The following is a 19,486-nucleotide window of genomic DNA, read 5'->3' on the forward strand; positions in this document are numbered from 1 at the left end:
ATATTAGCCATGTTGCGTGCCCTGCAGAAGTAGGTGCCCATGTCAGCCGAGCTCACGCGGTTGATGTGTAGGATGTCACCGGGCCCCGCCTGCCACCTGCCACACGCTCCTGGCTGGTGCTCACCGCTGTTGGGCGGTGGGGAAACTGAGGGCCCTGGCGCCTGCCGCTACCCCATCCATCCCTGGGGGCAGCGACACCTCCCCACTCCACCTCCACGGACTCTTGGTGATGGTGGGACAGACCCAGGACAGAGCTCTGCCCCAGCTCCCACCACTGCCACCTCTTTCTGACCTCGTCACCATACCACTGCCCTGGAGTCTCCTGTCTTCAGGAGCCGTGAGCACCTTGCCCTCCTCCATAGAAAACATTTAAAATTCAAGGCGCCTGGGTGCCTCAGCAGGCTGAGCGTCCCACTCTTGGTTTCGACTCAGGTAGTGATCTAACCAGGGCATGGGGCTCTACACTCAGCGGGGCTCGGCTGGAGGTTCTCTCTCTCTCTTTCTGCTCCTCCCACTGGAGCACACACATAGGCACACTCTCTTTCTTTCTCTCTAAAACAAATAAATAGATCTTTTTTTTTTAATAGATCTTTTTTTAAAAAAAGATTTTATTTATTTATTCACGAGAGACACACACAGAGGCAGCAACACAGGCAGAAGGAGAAGCAGGCTCCCATGGGGAGCCCAATGCAGGACTTGATGATCCCAGGACCCCAGGATCACGACCTGAGCCAAAGGCAGATGCTCAACCACCGAGCCACCCAGGCGTCCCTGTATTTTTCTTCTGGTTTTAAAGAAACTTAGAATAAACCACTTTTGTGGGCCCCTGGATGCCCCCGTGCCTGCCTGTCCCTCCACCCCCAGGAGCAGCCCAGTCACTTACCTGCCAGCTGTACCCGGGCTCACCAGCCTTGCATAGCGGTTCTGGGCCACAGGATGGTATCTGGGGACTGGGAAGGGGGCTCTGACGTGGGGCAGGGCAGCTAGAGGCAGGGAAACCCTGGGCATCACGGCAGCTCTGCTGTCTTTGGCCAGGACCAGCCTGTCCTGCTGCCAGGAAATAGACGTGGGCAGCTCAGTCTCCGCCTGGCGGGGCAGCAGCCGTGGATGCTCCCACTCAGCCACCTCATCCCTGGCCGCCAGCTCCAAGCCTGCAGCATGGCCTGAGGGGACAGCGGGAGAGGGTGGATGCGGTGGCCTCCCAGATGGGGTGAGGCGGGAGGATGCAGGACTTCGGGCAGCAAGGAAGGGGAGGGGGCTTGGCAGCCCGAGAGGCACGACCAGGCCGGCCACGGTCCGGCTGGCAGTGGAGGCCGGGCCTGGCCGCCCAGGACGGATGGCCTCTTTCAGCTGGCCCTGGCAACAGAGGGGGTGGGGCAGGCCCGGTACTGAGGGGGGCAGGGCGGGGTTGCCTCCCCCATCCCTGCTGTCTCACCTGCCACCTGCCTGTCTCCCTGCAGGGTCAGCTTCCCAGGACTCCGGGCTCTCCCCCTCCACCTGCCAGGACCCCGGCCCCCAAACAGGGAAAGGACACACTTACACTCGCACGTTCATAGACACACTCAGACTGAACTCCCGACCTCACAGACCACTCCATGTTCTCAACAGGCTCCGTCCCAGACACCTACTCCCATCCGTGGCATAAACACGGGTAACAGACAGATTCCCTGCAGATTCCAAGTCACAAACACAGGGGCACCCAGCAACAGACACCAATGTCGGGAGCTCAGAACTACACGAGCAGAGCTGTGCACGCACACACATAGACCCCCTTGTCATGCACACGCTCCAACAGAACTCAGCCCACAAGGCTGGGCAGACTGGGGGCAGTGGACAGGCTGCCCAGGGGTCCTTTCAGTGGCCAGAGCTCAGCCAGCCTGCATACCATCAGGAGCCTCTGTGGGGAAGCCTCTGGGTCCCTGCCTCTCCAGACCCTCTGCCTGCCAGCCCCTCCCAGCCACTCACCAGCAGGACCCCAGTGCCCGCTGCCCCCACAGCCCCAATGACTGAAGCCAGGGTCCTCCCCACATAGAGCTCCTTCTTGCACACACCTGACCTCCCAGCGTGCCATCCCCACCCCCCTCCAGGGTTTCTGCATCTCTACGTTCCCTCTGCACCCCACCCCCGTCTCTCCCAGTGCCCCCCTCTCCCTTCTCGGTCATGTTGCAGGCCTCGGCCCCTCACCTGCAGCACAAACACTTCCAGGCCCATAGCCTTGCTGGCTACTCCCTAAGTAGCCCCCATCTTCTGTCTTCAGCTCCTGGGGGCCCCTGTGCTGTGGGCATCACCTACTCCACGCTGGGGGCGCACAGACTTTAGAAGCATGGAATCTGTTTGGCCACCTCTGCAGGTCTGGGGTGGAGGCTGGAGACTGCTGCCCCCGGAAGGTCCTCTGTGGAGCTGTGTCTCCTCCCCATTCCCCTCCACACCATCTTCCTCTCTGGAGCCAGGACCCCCGATGAATATAGGTGAGGTCCGGTTTGTTTTAAAGATTTTACTTATTATTTATTTATTCATGAGAGAGAGAGAGAGAGAGAGGCAGAGGGAGAAGCAGGTGCCACACAGGGAGCCCCACACCGGACTTGATCCCGGGACCCCAGGATCATGCCCTGGGCCAAAGGCGGCGCTAAACCGCTGAGCCACCTGGGCCGCCCGCAAAGTGGTGGTTTTATTAAAGCCCTGGGATGGGACCCGCGGGCAGGAAGAGCTGCTGCCCCGGGGATGTGAGGGGTGGCTGCTTATATACCCGGGAGTTGGAGGGGTTTGGCGATAGCGTACTCTCTGAGGAATCTTGGGAGCAAGGTTTCCAGGACCTTGAGGGGGCTAGCTGTGGTTGGGGAAAGGTCACTTATTACCGTCTGATAAACTCTGAGTCATGAGACCCTTCAGATGGATATGGGTGGGCCATGTGCTTGGGAGATGACTGCCAACATGTATCTTGGGGGGTAGAGATAAAGGAAATTGCTGAAGGAATTTTTATATGTTAAGGTAGACTTCCAGCCTCCTGGGGGTCCGGCTAAGATTGCCTTTGCCCTCAGCAAAGTATGAACATCGAGGCAGTGGAGTCCGTAGAGGAATGTCCCTTTGCCTGTTTCAAGGACTTGTCAATATGCTGTCCCAGGCTTGTGCCTTGTCCTCAGCTAGCCCTGTGTTCCACCCACCACCCTGACACCCAGACAACCGGGGCAGGAAAAGGAGAGGGACAAGTTAGGTGAGTCAAGCCCCCCCTCCCAGCCTCCAGAACCCTCTCAGCCCATCAGACACCTCCTTCTCCCTCGCCGACTCCCTTGCTGAATGGGACTGGAGCTCCAGGGAGCTGGGGGATCTGCCCCTTGGAGCTGTCTCTAGGGACCCAGTGTCCAAACAGCGGTGGCTTGGGGCCCAATTTGGGGGTCCAGGGAAGAGTGCTGTCCCAGATGCTAAGCCAGGGCCGACATGGAGATCTCATCCCTTTAGTGCAGTCACTGCTGCCCTCTCTGGTCACCATGTCAGTGTCCAAAGCTGTTGTGTCCATTCTTGTGGGGACAATGGATTGAGGCCCTAAGGAGCCAGAAGGCCACCAGCCTCAGCCTTCACTATCCCATTCTAAAGGGAAGAAAGAGGCCCAGACCCCCTCTCCTTGCCCATGTGGTCATTTAAAATATGCAAACAATAGGGCTACTCTTGTGCCAAGAGAGCTTACAACTCTGAAAGGGGCAGTTCTGAGACTTACTATTTCTGTAGGCCCTCCCCACTAAACGTAGTCTCCCCTGCAGAAGCAGAGCTTCTAGAAAGATCACGGAGGTGGGGGGTGGGGGTGGAGGAGTCTCTGTGAGAGAGGTCAAGGAGAAAACATAGGGGTGGGGCAGGACCCACCCCAGAAGCTCAGCCAGTCTGGTCCTGAGTTTCTCCCCTCAGCCTTGGTCCGCGGTGGGCCCTGCCCTGCTCAGCCTGGCCCCCACCCCACACAACCGGCCACACACTTCCCCACCTGGCTCGGCCTCCTGTGGGCTCTCCTCTTCTGGATGGGCCTCCCAGGCCCGGGGACCCTGGAAAGGGACTGTCTGGCTGCAAGAGAGCCTCCACTCCCCTGCCCGGCCTCTCTGTATTGCAGCCTCCTGGGATCTGCCCCTTTCCTGGAACAGCCTCTCAGGCAGACTCAGAGAGACGGGGTCCAAATCCCTTAGCAACTATGTGTCCCTCGATAAAACAGGGACAGGTGTGTGACAGGCACAGCTTCTGCTCTGGCTGGCCCCCTGGAGCCTGAGCTTGCCGAAAAGATGAGAAGATGCCCCCGGTCTGCAGGACTTGCCTTGTCACCTCCACCTTCATCCTCCAGCACGTCCCATAGAACAGAGAAGGACCAGGCCAGAAGACCGAGGTCCAAGTCACTCAGCAGCCATCATGCCCTGGGCTGGTGTCCCTCACCTCTGAGATGGCCCGCCTAAGGCCTGGGAAGAGGACGCCCATCCTTCAGAGTATGAGGTCCACGTGAGGACTATGCAACCACCTCTTCGTCTCCTCTTTCTGCTTCTCCTACCTATCTGTCTGTCTATCTGTCTGTCTGTCTACCTATCTAGCCATCTATCATCAGGTAGGTAAACTCTACCCTGAGTGTGGGGCTCGAACTCATTCCCCTGAGATCAAGAGTCACTACTGTGGGGACAAAGCCAGCCAGGCACCCTCCCCTTCCTAAGAATTGTTTGGCTGACATAAAATTACGTAGCATGAAGGCCACCCGTGTAAGCCAGACAGGTCAACAGTGTCATTGTATCTACAGAGTTGCATGACTATCACCATCCTCTTTTTTTTTTTTTTTAAACTTTTTTCACGAATCTTTTTTTTTTTTTTTTTTTTTTTTTTTATTTATGATAGTCACAGAGAGAGAGAGAGAGAGAGAGAGAGAGGCAGAGACACAGGCAGAGGGAGAAGCAGGCTCCATGCACCGGGAGCCCAACGTGGGACTCGATCCCGGGTCTCTAGGATCGCGCCCTGGGCCAAAGGCAGGCGCTAAACCACTGCGCCACCCAGGGATCCCCTCACCATCCTCTTTTTACAATATTTTCGGCATCCCCAAAAGAAATAGCACTAACATTCACGCCCCATCTGCACCCCTTGGCCCAGGCGACCACCAATCCACTTCCCATTCCTGCCTGTCCTGGGCTTCTCCCACACACAGACCCAGACTGAGTACAGTCTTTGGTGTCTGTCTTTTCTCACTGAGCACAATGTTTTCACGGTTCATCTACATAAGACTGAGCATCAGCATGTCATTCCTCTTTATGGCTGAGTACTAGGCCATTGTGGGGGCACCCTGCAGCCTATCACTCACTGGGTGGGTAGTTTCCACTTTTTGGCTCTTATGAGTAATGGTGCTGTGAACTTTAGTGTGTAAAATTTTTAAAAGAAGTTATTTTATTTATTTATTCATAAAGACAGAGACAGAGACAGAGACAGAGAGGCAGAGACACAGATAGAGGGAGAAGCAGGCTCCCTGTGGGGAGCTTGATGCGGGATTTGATCCCAGGACCCCGGGATCATGCCCTAAGCTGATGACAGATGCTGAACCGCTGAGCCACCCAGGTGTCCCAGTGTGTGAATTTTTGCATGAAGATATGCTTTATGTGCTCTTAGGTATAGACCTAGGGCTGGAATTTCTGGGTCATAAAGTAACTCTGCCTTTGGAGGAACTGCCAAACCATTTCCCAAAGTGGCTGTAGCATTTTACATTCCAAGGACTTCTTTTTATACTCCTTAAGATAGGGGTTAACTTGGGACGCCTGGGTGGCTCAGTGGTGGAGCGTCTGCCTTCTGCTGAGGCTATGATGCTGGGGTCCCAGGATGGAGTCTGACATAGGGCTCCCTGCATGGAGCCTGCTTCTCCCTCTGCCTATGTCTCTGCCTCTCTCTGTGTGTCCCTAAAGAATAAATAAAATCTTAAAAAAGATAGGAATTAACTTTTTAAAAAAGATTTTATTTATTTGAGGGACAGAGAGAGTGTGCCCGGGGAGAGGGAGAGGGAGAGGCAGAGGGAGAAGCAGACTCTGTGCTGAGCAGGGAGCCCCAGGCAGGACTTGATCCCAGGACCTGGGATCCTGACCTGGGCCAAAGGCTGACGCTTCACCGACTGGACCATTCAGGGGCCCCAAGAGTTAACTTTGTACTGGTCCCAGGCCCCTTTGAGAATTTGAGGAAACCTTCCTTCAAGCTCTCCCAGGAGATGTGCTCAGTTAGTTCCCAGGCATGTCTGTGTTTGCCCCAGGTCAGGAGGTCACAGGGATCGAGCCCCAACAGCCTTGACCTTCAGCAGATGCTGGCAGGATTGACTTGCCAGAGCTGTCCTCTTACTCCCTTCCCAATGAGTGATCATCCTCCTGGGCCCTGTGTCCTCCTTCCTCAGGGCTCTCCTCTCGGCTGGGACTCCATCTCTCCCCACACCTCATCTCCTACACTCCTTTCTCTGCGTCCCCATCTGTGGCAGGAACAGTAAGGGAGCCTGAGGAGATCCCCCGTCCTAATCCCTGGAATTTACAAATATGTTAGTGACATGGCAAAGGGAGTCCTTTATTTTATTTTGTTGTGGACAAAATAAAAGTGACTGATCATCTGGCATTAAAATAAGGAGATTATCACAGTATCCTGGTCATTCAGGTGGGCACCGTGTCACTGCAAGGTCCTTAAAAGTGGAAGCGGCCATCAGAAGTGAGAGGGAGAAAGGTCCACGTGGTGTGCTATGAGGAGGACCTAGCTCAAAGCGGCTGACTCAGAAGGGTGACCTGTAGGAGCTGGGAAGGGAAGGATTAGCTTGTCCCCGGGAACCGGGAGCCCAGCCCTGCGGACGCCGAGGTGCTAGCCCAGCGGCACCTGTGTCTGGCATCCCGCCTACGGAGCTGCGCAGACAGACCAGGCCGCTGCGCGTGCAGTCCTGCGTTACAGCAGCAGATGGAAGACGTGACGGGATTGCTGTCTACTCTGTTCGGACATCGTCACACAGTGATGTTTCATTTCACATCTGCTGTGCTGTTGCATCTCCTCCACCGCGGAATGAGCCCTGAGCTCGGGGACTTTGTGTGTTGCTGCTATGAACCCAAAGCCTGCAGCACAGGACGTGGATAAGGGGGAGCCAGAGCCGGAAGCAGAGCCGCGGGCCCTGAAAACCCAAGCCCAGCACACCCGTCCATCCGTCCATCCGTCCGCAGCGGGCTCTATATCTCGCCCCAGTGCAGGCCGGAGCGAATGGCTGCCTCCCTGCGCTCCCGTGCGCCGCCCCTGCTGCCCCCGCTGCAGCCCCAGGCCCTGCGCAGATGCTTGTCTGTCCAGTCTCTTGTGCTGGGCTCTGCACACCCTCAGGGTAATATCCCAACTCTGGGAACTTCCTCCCAAGGGTCCCAGGCTCCCCATGGGCTCCCACCTTCCTGGGCCTCACCAGTCCTGGGGGCTTCAAGGGGTCTCTTCCCTCTCTAGATGCTTTTTTTTTTTTTTTTTTTTAAGATTTTATTCATTTATTCATGAGCGACACAGAGAGAGAGAGAAGCAGAGGCACAGGCAGAGGGAGAAGCAGACTCCATGCAGGGAACCCGATGTGAGACTCGATCCCAAGACTCCAGGATCACACCCTGGGCAGAAGGCAGGTGCTAAACTGCTGAGCCACTCAGGGATCCCCTACGTCTCTCTTTTTAAAAAATAATTATTTTTGGGATCCCTGGGTGGCGCAGCGGTTTGGCGCCTGCCTTTGGCCCAGGGCGCGATCCTGGAGACCCGGGATCGAATCCCACATCAGGCTCCCGGTGCATGGAGCCTGCTTCTCCCTCTGCCTGTGTCTCTGCCTCTCTCTCTCTCTCTCTGTGACTATCATAAATAAATAAAAAAGAAAAATTAAAAAATAAAAAATAATTATTTTTAAGTAATCTCTACACCCAAAATGGGGCTTGAACCCATAACCCTAAGATCAAGAGTCACATGCTCTCCTGACAGAGCCAGCCAGGCACCCCCTGGCTTAAGTTATTAATTCTCCTAAGGATCTAACTGAAAGTGCACACTACCCCCCCAAGCTGGAGATGGTTATGTTTCCAGTAGAATTCCCATATTCTGGTGATTTGATTTATTTGGTGTCATTGAATATATTCGTCTATAAATGAAATTTTTAAAAAAGATTTTATTTATTGATGAGAGACACAGAGAAAGAGGCAGAGACACAGGCGAGGGAGAAGCAGGCTGTGGGATGTGGGACTCAATCCCGGAACACGGGGATCATGCCCTAAGAAGGCCGACTCTCAACCACGGAGCCACCCAGGTGCCTGGGCTCCACTTTTAGAGAAGAAAACTGTACAGGTGGTGCTGTGTGTGACATATTGCATCTCTTAGGAGGTATGCAGTGTTTGGTGGTCCTACTTTTAGTGATTCTAAGATTGAGTAGGAGCTTCAGATGGTGACAACCTGATCCCCCCACTGTAAATTCGCCAGCAATCTTCCATCTCATAGTTTTATTCATTGATGATAATTGCCTGACTCAGTTTCGTTGGGGGTTGCAAAGTGATTTTCCAATGTTATCATTCCTTTCTCATTTATAAACTGGAACTTCTTTGTAAAAAAGAACTTTCCCTCATCAAGTAGGACGATTTGGTAACCCTGAGATACAATTCACACAGGAAATAGAATTCACACAGGGACAAATGTCTAGTTCTTTCTTTTAGTTGCCAATTTTCAGAGTAAGGGGCTAGTGCTTTATCTAATCTTTCTCTCCTTTTATCCTTGCCATTTACTATCACTCTGATCCAACACATTTTGTATATTCAAGGTTTTCAAATGCATTCTTTCAACTTTGTGACATTCAGATTGCCCTATTTTAGGAGCTCTGTGTGCTATTACCCAATTCTTTGATATCTTTGCTTTCTGGCAAAAGATGCCCCAACGCCCATTCTGAGTATTTCCTGCCCCTCTCAGGAAATCAGTCTTTCCTACAAGGAGCTGGGCACCAGCAGACCTCATAGCTGTCAGATTGTCCACAGCTTCTAGGCCTTCTCAGTAACATTGCAAGATTTTTACTTCACTTATTTTATTCTATACTTATATCATTTTTTCTCTTGCTCTGGAAACAGTGACTCCTAGTATGTGTATTATTATATAATATGCCATAAAATAGTTCTAAATATTAATACCCGATATTACTATTAACGAGTATGCTACCACATGAAATGGTATCTTTGTTTTGTTTTGTTTTTTTGTTTGTTTTAAGAATTTATTCATTCATTCATGAGAGGCACAGAGAGAGAGAGGCAGAGACACAGGCAGAGGGAGAAGCAGGCTGTATGCAGAGAGCCCGACGTGGGACCCAACCCTGGGTCTCCAGGATCAAGCCCTGGAAGGCTAAACCGCTGAACCCGAAATGGTATCTTTGTATCTTTATTTGTCCTTAGGGAAAAATTAATTCTTGCAATATTATCTCTGTACAAAAAATAGATAAACTGCACTTCATCAAAATTTAAAGACTTTGGGCAGCCCGGGTGGCTTAAAAAAAAATCCCTTTTTTAAAAGATTGATTGATTGATTGATTTATGATAGACATATATATATAGAGAGAGGCAGAGACACAGGCAGAGGCAGATCGCGCCCTGGGCCAAAGGCAGGCACTAAACCACTGAGCCACCCAGGGATCCCCAATAAATAAAATCTTTATTTATTAATTTTTTTAAAGTCCATGCTTTTTTTTTTAAGTGTTTTTTGTTTTCTTTTATTTATTTATGACAGTCACACAGAGAGAGAGGCAGAGACATAGGCAGAGGGAGAAGCAGGCTCCATGCACCAATAGCCTGACGTGGGACTCAATCCCGGGTCTCCGGGATCACGCCCTGGGCCAAAGGCAGGCGCTAAACCACTGCACCACCCAGGGATCCCAAATAAAATCTTTAAAAAAAAGTAGAAGCAGTCGAAATTCTATCAACTGATGAATAGATACACAAATTGTAGTATATACATTCAGTAGAACATATATATTTTTTAAACCACGAGTTTTTTTTTCCCTTTCCAAGTTTTTATTTAAATCCTAGGTAGTTAACATAGAGTGCAATATTAGCTTCAGTTGTAGATTTTGTTTTAGAATTTTTTTCTCAAGTTTATTGATTTATTTAGTAATCTCTACACCCAACATGGAGCTCAAACTCACGACCCTGAGACCAAAGTCACACGCTCTACTCACTGAGCCCAGCCAGACACCTCTCAGGTATAGAATTTAGTGATTCATCACTTGCACACAACACCCAGTGCTCATCACAAGTGTGCTCCTTAACACCCATCACCTACTTTACATCCAATAGAATACTCATTTGCCATAAACAGGAATGAAATACTGATATGACAGTGGGGATGAGCCACAGACACATGATGCTCTCAGTCACCAGACAGAAAAGGTCACATGCTGTAGGATTCCGTTTACACACAATATCTAGAAAAGATAAATCCAGAGAGACAGAGTATAGGTTGGTGGTTGCTGGGGTTTGGGTGAGGATGTGTGCAAATAGAAACTGCTGCAAAGGGCAGCCCCGGTGGCGCAGTGGCTTAGCGCCACCTGCAGCCCGGGGTGTGATCCTGGGGACCCAGGGTAGAGTCCCACGTTGGGCTCCCTGCATGGAGCCTGCTTCTCCCTCTGCCTGTGTCTCTGCCTCTCTCTCTCTCTCTGTCTCTATGAATAAGTAAATAAAATCTTTAAAAAAAAAAAAAAAGAAACTGCTGCAAAGATGGGAGCTTGCACTCTGGAACGATGGGAGCTTTCTGAAAGTAGGAGTAGTGGTTGCACAACACTGTGAATGTACTAAATGCCACTGAACTGCTCACTTCAAAGTGGTTCATTTTATGTGAATTTTACCTCAATAAATTGTTAAAATAAAAAAGTAATTTAGAATCAGTACATTCCAACATGAACCTTAAAAACTTTATGCTAAGTGAAAGAAGCCAGATAAAAAAGGCCACGTGTTCTGACTATATTAATATGAAATGTCTAGCATAGGCAAGTCCACAGACACAGGAAGTAGATCAGTGATTGCCAGGGACTGCAGTGAGGGGGGAAGAGAGGAGAGATCCTACTGGGTAGGGATTTCTCTTGGGGGTGATGAAAATGTTCTAGATTAAATGATGGCTCCGGCTGCCCGAATTTATGAACATAGTAAAAAAACGTGCACCTTACTTTCAAAAGGTGCATTTTATGACATATGAATTACAACGTAATTTAAAAAGTTTTTTGGGGGATCCCTGGGTGGCTCAGTGGTTGAGCATTTGCCTTTGGCCCAGGGCATGATCCTGGAGACCCGGGTTGAGTCTCGCATCCCGCTCCCTGCATGGAGCCTGCTTCTCTTTCTGCCTGTATCTCTGTTTCTCTCTCTGTGTCTCTCATGGATAAATTAATAAAATCTTTAAAAATAAATAAATAAAATAAAGTTTTTTTTCTCATAAACTCTTAACTATAAAGAACAACTGGTGGTCACCAGAGGTGGGGGGAAACAGGTGATGGGGAGGAAGGAGGATCCCATGCTGATGCATGCGCCTGTGGGGTCACTACACACCCGAACCCAGAACATTCACTGTATGCTAACAGGAATGGAAGCCAAAAGGTTTCAAAAACTGCAGTAGCGGGCAGCCCCAGTAGCTCAGCGGTTTAGCGCCGCCTGCAGCCCAGGGCCGGATCCTGGAGACCCGGGTCGAGTCCCGCGTCGGGCTCTCTGCATGGAGCCTGCTTCTCCCTCTGCCTGTGTCTCTGCCTCTCTCTCTCTCTGGGTCTCTCACGAGTAAGTAAAATCTTTAAAAAAAAAAAAAAGCACCAAAAAACCCCCAAACAAAAACTGCAGTAATCAAGTTGCAAAACACCCAAAAAGCTTAAAGAAAGACTTTGTTATTTGCGCGCGCGCGAGAACGATGGAGGCGGAGGGGGTCCAGGAGCCCAGGTGGGGACATCAGGACCTGAGCCAAAACCGAGTCAGAGGTTCAACCCACCGAGCCACCCAGCCGCCCTCCCAAACCCCAATATTTCTCCCCGCCTTTGTCCCTAGAGGCCCAAGGAAGAGACCCCGGGACGTGAGGCCCACCGTCCTCTCCTCGCTCGGCTTCACGCCGACCCCGGGCCCCCCAGGGGCGCGCTGCACACCGCGCAGGCGCCATCCTTGGGCCGAAGGCTCGCCCCACCCCCGCGGAAGGACTCCACTCCGCCCGCTCGTCAGGCCCGCCCCCTCCGCCCAGCGCGCACACGTGCCGGCGGCCAGCCGCGGTCGCCAGTTCGCGCTTGCGCCCTGAGGAAGCTGAGGGCCGGTGGGCGCCCGGATGTGGTCGAGAGGTCAGCGCTTCCGGCCTCTGCCCCCTGGTGGTGAGCCGACCTGGCGTCGGAAGTGGGCCCGGTACGCCCCGCGGCAGGGGCTGGCGCCAGAGCCCGCGAAGCAGCTGGGCCGGGCCGTGCGAGCCGCGCGGACTGTCCCGACGGCCCGCCTCGACGCGGGAAGGCGGCCGCGGACCTCGGAATCCCCCGTTGTCTTCACACATCATGATATCTCCTTTATCTCTTCAGTAAAATACGACATCCATGCCTAGCCCGCCGGCTGTACGACCCCGGCACCGCGGTGTGCCGCCCCCGGGCCAGTGCCAGCCTGCCAAGCCTGCCTACGAGGGGCCGGCCCGACCCGACCCGGCCCGGCCCGGCCCGGCCCGACCGCGGGGGCGGGGCCAGAGCTGGGGGCGGGGCCAGAGCTGGGGGCGGGGCCAGAGCTGGGGGCGGGGCCAGAGCTGGGCGGGGCTCCACCTCCGCGGTCCCCCCCCCCGGCGCCACGCAGCGGCTCCGAGTGGGGAAGTACTGGAGGTTTAGCCTAGTTCCTTTTGGCAGGCTGTCTCATGATCCCATTCTATTTTATTTCTTTGGGGGTTTTTTTTTGGTAGGATCACCTAATTCTTCTATTATTTTTTAAAGATTTTATTTATTTACTCGAGAAACAGAGAGAGAGAGGCAGAGACACAGGCAGAGGGAGAAGCAGGCTCCTTGCAGGGAGCCCGACGCGGGACTCGACCCGGGTCTCCAGGATCACACCCTGGGCTGAAGGCAGCGCTAAGCCACCCGGGCTGCCCAGGATAACCTAATTCTTTTAAGATTTATTATTTTTATAATTGTGGTAAACGTAAAACCTAATTCTTCTGGATGTAAAAGCATGCCTTTTTGCAGCTGTCAGTTTTTACTACTGTTGATCACGTCTGTACTGGGGCTGTGTCTTGACACATGCCAATCCCGGAGCAGAATTCCCTTCTCCAGCTGTCTTTGCCAAGATATTGGCTCACGGGCATGTGCTGCCCAAGTACCACTGACCTGTTATGCTTGGTATTTGTAGGTCTGCAGAGTGAGGTGTGGGCCGGGCAGGATTGAGGCCAGACGCCATTCCTTGGAAATACATGACACATATGACATTTAAAATTTGCTAGTAGCTGCATTTACAAAAGTAAAAAGTTTAATTTTAGTGTTTTAACTCCATACATCCAAAATGCTATTTCAACATGTAAGCAATATAAAATATAAAATTAAAAAAACGCATTTTGGGGGATGTACTAAGTCTTTGAAACTTGATGTGTATTTTACACTTACAGAACATCTTGCTTCAGACTAACCATATTTCAAGCACTCAGTTGGCAGGTGTGTCTAGTGGCTACCATATTGGACAGCACAGATTTAGGCCAAATGAAACACGGATTTTTTTTTTTTTTTTAATGAAACAGGGATTGTAGAAAAAATGCGATTCCATAAGGGAGGAGATGGCTCCTCAGCTCACAGTCCTGGGAAATGGGCTGGGTTGAGGACAGTTGCAGGATACCTCCCTCCCTTCCCCCATACACTGCCTATTGCTTTCTTTCTGGGCTGAATTAGAGAGGTGAGCAAAATGAACTAAATTTGTCATTTATTGGTCAGTGCATGAAGCGACCTACACCTCAGTGTGCACCTGTTATTCTGTTGGTCGTGCTGTCTGGGTTTTCTGGTGGAGGGTGGGGCAATCTGCGTGTTTTGGAATAGGAGTGAGACATTGGGATCTGAGGTGGTCAGTGGGGAGAGGAATTGAAGTGAAAAGATAACCCGAAGTAAAGTAGCAGACAATGTTGAGAACCCACAGCTCAAAACAGAGGGGACTTTTTTTTATTTATTTGAGAGAGAGCAGGAGCTGGGGGCAGGGAGAGGAAGAAGCAGGCTCCCTGCTCAGTGGGAGCCAGATGTGGGGCTCATTCCCAGGACCCTGGGATCATGACCTGAGCCAAAGGCAGCCACTTAGCTAACTGAGCCGCCAGGTGCCCCCAGAGGGGTTTTTATTATTTAAAAATTTTTTTATTTATTCATGAGAGATACAGAGAGAGAGAGGCAGAGACACAGGCAGAGGGAGAAGCAGGCTCCACGCAGGGAGGGAGCCCGACATGGGACTCGATCCCGGGTCTCCAGGATCACACCCTGGGCTGAAGGCAGGCACTAAACCGCTGAGCCACCCAGGGATCCCCCCCTAAAAACTTTTAAGTAATCTACACACAACATGTAACTCTGAACCCACAAACCGAAGATCAAGAACCTCCAAACTGGAGTTCCAGACTGAGCCAGGAGTTGCCGCAACAGGCAGGGCTTATTTTGGAAGCAGGAGTTTCATCATTTCAAGTGTTGAGATGATGAACTTTTCTGATGTTTCATTTGGAGCCTAAGGACAGGCCTTGTTCCTTTTTTTTTTTAAGTTTTTTTTTTTTTTAAGATTTTATTTATTTACTCATAGAGACAGAGAGAGAGAGAGAGAGAGGCAGAGACACAGGCAGAGGGAGAAGCAGGCTCCATGGAGGGAGCCTGATGTGGGACTCAATCCAGGGTCTCCAGGATCACGCCCTGGGCTGCAGGCGGTGCTAAACCACTGCGCCACCGGGGCTACCCAGGCCTTGTTCCTTTTGATTCCCCCATTCTTCCTGCTGCCACGGGCATCTGAGCCTTGCTCCCAGGAGAGGCAAGTGTCCTTAGAGCCTGAGAAACCCCAACCTGGGAATGTAGGACTAGGACTAGGTAAAATTTGAAACTTTGGAGTTGGGGGTGCTGTACCCCTCTCCTCTCACTGACCGGCTTTATCAGAGGTTGTGAGGGAAGAAGGATGTCAAGAGTATTATCCTTTCCCCCCAAATCAAAACTGTGTTTTGCCTGGCTGACTCTTCTCCAGCCACACGTGCATTGGTGGGGATGGGCTTGCCAGCCACCAGGGGCAGCATTTCTGGGCATCCGGCTGTCCACCTGTGCCTTTTGGCCGAGTCCTCCAGCACCACAGAGCAGCCCAGCACCATGCTCAGGTATGACATCTGCCACCCGGGGCTCTTTAAGGACAAGGATCACGAGGGGTCACCGAGGTCCAGACCCACGTGACGTCAGGGCAGGGATGTGTGTGGCTCTGTGCCAGGAAAAAGGAGTTCCACAGACAAGGAGGACCCAAATGATCGCAGATCAGAAAGAACTAGACTGGCTCCGGCCCCTTTTATTATAAAATGACTCCAAATCTGGTAAAAAAACAAAACAAAAAAAAGATTCTGGATGCCCCCTGTACACCTGCCATGCCCCCAACCCACCAAGTTGCTGCCTCAGGCACCTGCACAAACAGGACTCAGATGCGAAGTTCTCCAGCCAGGAGGGCCCTGTACCGGGCAGGTGTGAGGGGCAGGTAGGCACCCCCAGCCTGGTCCAGAATGTACAGGGGGTCAGACAGTGCGTTCGGGTTAAAGCCCTCCTTCGTCATCCGCATCTTCTGCTGCTTGAAGGTCTCTGTAGTGGCCAGAGACTCCTGAAGAAGGACAGCAAGAGGAGTTGAGGGAAAACATGTTCTGCCCAGGTGCTTCAGATGAACCACCTGGATTTTTTCAGGGGGCAGGGGAAAGGAGGTACGAGGTCAGGGGTTAGGGGAAGGGGTGGCAGGGAAGAGGAGCCTCGCCTAAAGGAGGGCAGAGGCATGCATGTCCAGGAGGGAGAGTGTTCTGTGAGGATCCCTGTGTGGGTTTGGGGATTGGGGACTAGCAACTGCGGCAGATATGAGGGGTGGGGGGGCAGGTGCAGCTGATCACCTGGAGCCTGAGGAATCGAGGCCAGGCATACGGTGGCAAATTCTCAGAAACATGGGCGTAGAGTTGTGCAAGGTCCAACGGTTGGGGGGCGCGCAGCACCAGGGCTGCCATCCCAGCTCTGCCTTCATGCCCTGATGGTGGGGGGGAGGTCAGCAGCTGTGCCCAAGGAATGCCAGGATGGGGAGCCAGCTTCCCCCACCTCCCCTGTACCCACACCTGGCACGGTGACTCCGTAGACGTTCACCTCCTGGAGAAAATCCAGGCCCTCCAAGGCCTCCGCTACCTCAGTGGTGGCCACATTCTCCCCTTTCCACCTACAAGACGACAGAGGTTCTGAGACCTACAAGGCACTGGAGGGAGGATAGATGGGAGTGCCAGATGCTCACTGGCCACAGGTGCTGAGGAGGTCTGAGAGGACAGGTCTGGCTCTGGGTGGGACTTAGGGAGTTAGGGTTAGGGACTTTGGGTCACAGGGATGGGATGCCTGGGAACGGACTTAGAAAGTCAGATACCTGAAGGTATCTCCGGTACGATCGTGGAAGCGGAGAAAACCCTGGTCATCGCAGACCAGCAGGTCCCCAGTGTTGAAGAAAACGTCCCCAGGCCGGAAGACATTCTTCAGCAGCTTTCCCAGGGCCAGCTCTGGCCCCCCAGCGTAGCCCAGGAATGGGGACTGCTGGCTTACTGGGGCCACCAGCAGCCCCGGCTCACCTGGCAGAGTCACTGGGGTCAGGCTGCTTTCTGCCTCACCCCACTGTCCAGTCCCCACCCTCCTTTGCTGGCTGTGCCCCTCCTCCACCCCCATCCCCAGGCACAAACCTGGACATGTGGCCACGCAGTGCCCCTGGGCATCCCGAATCGGCTTCCCTGTGGTGACATCATAGCGAATCAAAGAGAAGGGGAAGACATGCTAGGGGAAGGGAGACCCAGCACAGGGTCATTTCAGAGGCATGAGCCCCTCCCTGCTCCCCACCTCCCGGGGGACCCCAGGTTCTTTCCCACCCTCCCTTACTTTGTAAAGCCAGGAAGCACGTCCCACAGCACCCAGTTCTCCTGTGTAGTTGAAAGTAGCGATGTTGCCCTCTGTGAGTCCATATGTCTCCAGCACCTGAACAGGCCCAAAGCGCCGCACGAAGCGCTCCCAGGTGTCCGGACGCAGCCCACTGCCCACAGCCAGCCGGACCTTGTGGCCTCGTTCTGCCTTGCTCTGAGATGAGGGGAGACGGGCAGAAGGTTCCATGCTGTGATGCCAGCTCCTGAGACTGCTGTCCTGTATCCCACCCCAAGGCCCCTTCCGCTATGGCCTCGCTCCTCACCCTGCCCTGCTGTTCCTTCCCCCCAGACAACTGTCTCCCAGTGTCCCATGACCTGCCCGTGACCTGAGCACACGCACTGGGGGCTGGTTGACAAGGTATCGGCACAGCTCCCCAATGTACTGGAACACTGTCACCCTGTGCTGCTGGCAATCCTCCCAAAACTGACCAGCAGAGAACTTAGACTTCAGCACCACCGTGGCCCCTGCCAGAAATGGGGGAGGACAGGCAGGAAGGTGAGGTTCTGGGCTGTGGGGACACCCCAACCCCCTCCTTCCCAGGGGAGGCCCTGCTGTGACAATCAAACACAGGGCCAGCTTCCTTTCCCACCTGCCTGGAGAGGTTAATGCCCTTTCCCTGCTTCTCATCCACACACAGTCCATGCTCTTCTCCAGCCACAGCCCTTCCCCACCGCCCCCTGGGGTCTGGAGTTCTGTGAATGGCCTCCCTACTGGTTCGGGACTGATGCTCCTCCATGGTACCAGGAGCTCTTGGAGAGGTGGCCCCCTCCCCCTTCTTCAGGATTCTCTAGCTGAAGGACTCAGGAAGCATTCCCCAGGTGAGCATACCAGACTAGGTACTTAAACGTTCACTAGAAAAACACTTGCTGGAGGACTACAGTGGGGGAGGGCTGGGGTGGGAGTCAGGGAGACTGACCAATGCCCAAGCAGCCCACGATGCCCAACAGGGAGCCAGACATGTGGTAGAGTGGGAGGGCAAGGTAGATGACATCTTCCGGGAAGGCACCGCACAGCTGGTAGAACCCCTGGCACTGCAGAACCTTCAGATGGCTGATCCGAGCAGCCTTTGGGAGGCCTGTGGGGGGCGGGGGGGCGAGATCCCGGGAAGGGTCTGAGATTCAGGCCCTGCCTCCCTCTGCTCCTCCTGAGGTTCCCACAGAAAGAGGCAGAGGCGAGGCTGAAGCTGAGAAGGGAGGCCAAGCTGTCCTGGAAACGTGGGAAGTTCAGGGACGTGGAGAAATGAGCGGGATCGGAGAGACCAGCGACCTGGAGCGGCTTGGAAACTGAGGCTGGCCCTCTGCTTTCCTCTGCCTTAGTCTCTGGGAGGGAAGCATAGTGTCCAGTGCTCACCCGTAGTGCCAGAAGTGAAGATGTACAGGCACGTGTCCATTATGCTCTGGGGGGCGGATAGGTACCCCGGCACTGGCTCATCCACTTCAGCCGAGGCCTCGGCCAGGAAATCGCTGATTCCGACACGATGGGCTTCAGGGCCTACAGCCCAAAGACGGAGCCCCATGGCTCTCAGGGCCGGCAGGTCAGGCTCCAGGGACTCCAGGAACTCTGGATGGGGTGCGAAGGCCTGGCTGGGCGGCCCAGAAGGCTTCTCCACCCCTGCCGATTTACGCCTCCCTTGCCCCTCCCGCCACCTCACTGCTGTCCGGCGAGGGGAAGAGTGTGAACATCCCATCACCGTTCTCGGAACCAAAGACCCGCCTCCATCACTTCGCAAACCCAAAGGCTGGCAACCCCAAGGACCCTTTCCGGCCTTCTTCCGAGGCCGGCCGGCCCGCGGCCTCACCTGGCGCCAGGACCAGAGCGCGCGCGCCGCAGCTGCGGAGGCAGTGCAGGAGGGGACCCCGGCGCAGGGCGGCGGGCACAAAGGCCGTGCGCAGGCCCGCCTTGGCCAGCCCGAACCAGAGCCACAGGAACTCGGGGCAGGCGGGCAGGAGCAGCGCCACGGTAGCCCCGGGTGCCAGGGGGGCCGCGGCCTGCTCGTCCCCCGCCCCGCCGCCCAGCCCCGCGTCCCCGCCCCGCGCCCGCAGGAAAGCGCGCGCAGCCCGGTTGCTCTCGCGCTCGGCCTCCGCGTAGCTGAAGCGCCGCGCGCCGTGAATAAGGAAGACGTGCGCGGGGCGCTCCCGGGCGAGCTGCGCCAGGCGCCAGGCCAGGCTGCAGCCCCCCTCGGGGCCCCCGGGGTCGGCGGCGGCCGCGGCCAGGGCGCGCTTTCGGAGAGCCCGTTTGCAGCGGAGGGCGCGCAGCGCGAAGGCGAAGTCCGCCGCGAACCAGCGCAGCCGCGGCCCGAGGTGCAGCTTCCACACGAGCAGCAGCAGCGGCAGCAGGAGCAGCGGCAGCAGCAGGAGGGCGGCCATAGTA

At 54.2% G+C, this 19,486-nt stretch overlaps 1 protein-coding gene across 1 annotated transcript; it reads right to left on the minus strand.

Annotated features, from left to right (window-relative positions):
- Positions 1–15,451: 15,451 nt before the first annotated feature.
- On the minus strand, positions 15,452–19,482 carry SLC27A3 (solute carrier family 27 member 3). Its single transcript, XM_038541780.1, has 10 exons — positions 18,915–19,482; positions 18,467–18,676; positions 18,033–18,191; positions 17,456–17,580; positions 17,075–17,269; positions 16,882–16,972; positions 16,575–16,773; positions 16,279–16,376; positions 16,063–16,193; positions 15,452–15,785 (listed from the first exon to the last, which is right to left on the minus strand). The coding sequence occupies exons 1-10, from the start codon at positions 19,480–19,482 to the stop codon at positions 15,609–15,611; spliced, it is 1,953 nt and encodes a 650-aa protein (XP_038397708.1). The 3' UTR covers positions 15,452–15,608.
- Between the last annotated feature and the right edge of the window lie 4 nt (positions 19,483–19,486).

Source organism: Canis lupus, chromosome 7, assembly GCF_011100685.1.
Source record: "Canis lupus familiaris isolate Mischka breed German Shepherd chromosome 7, alternate assembly UU_Cfam_GSD_1.0, whole genome shotgun sequence".
Lineage (NCBI taxonomy): Eukaryota > Metazoa > Chordata > Mammalia > Carnivora > Canidae > Canis > Canis lupus.

Coding starts and splice junctions, on each gene's coding strand:
- SLC27A3 (XM_038541780.1), bottom strand. CDS start 19,482: ATGGCCGCCCTCCTGCTGCTGCCGCTGCTCCTGCTGCCGCTGCTGCTG. Junction 16,973..17,074: donor GTGCTTCCTGGCTTTACAAA/GTAAGGGAGGGT, acceptor CCCTTCCCCTAG/CATGTCTTCCCCTTCTCTTT. Junction 16,377..16,574: donor CGTACCGGAGATACCTTCAG/GTATCTGACTTT, acceptor GTCGTCTTGTAG/GTGGAAAGGGGAGAATGTGG.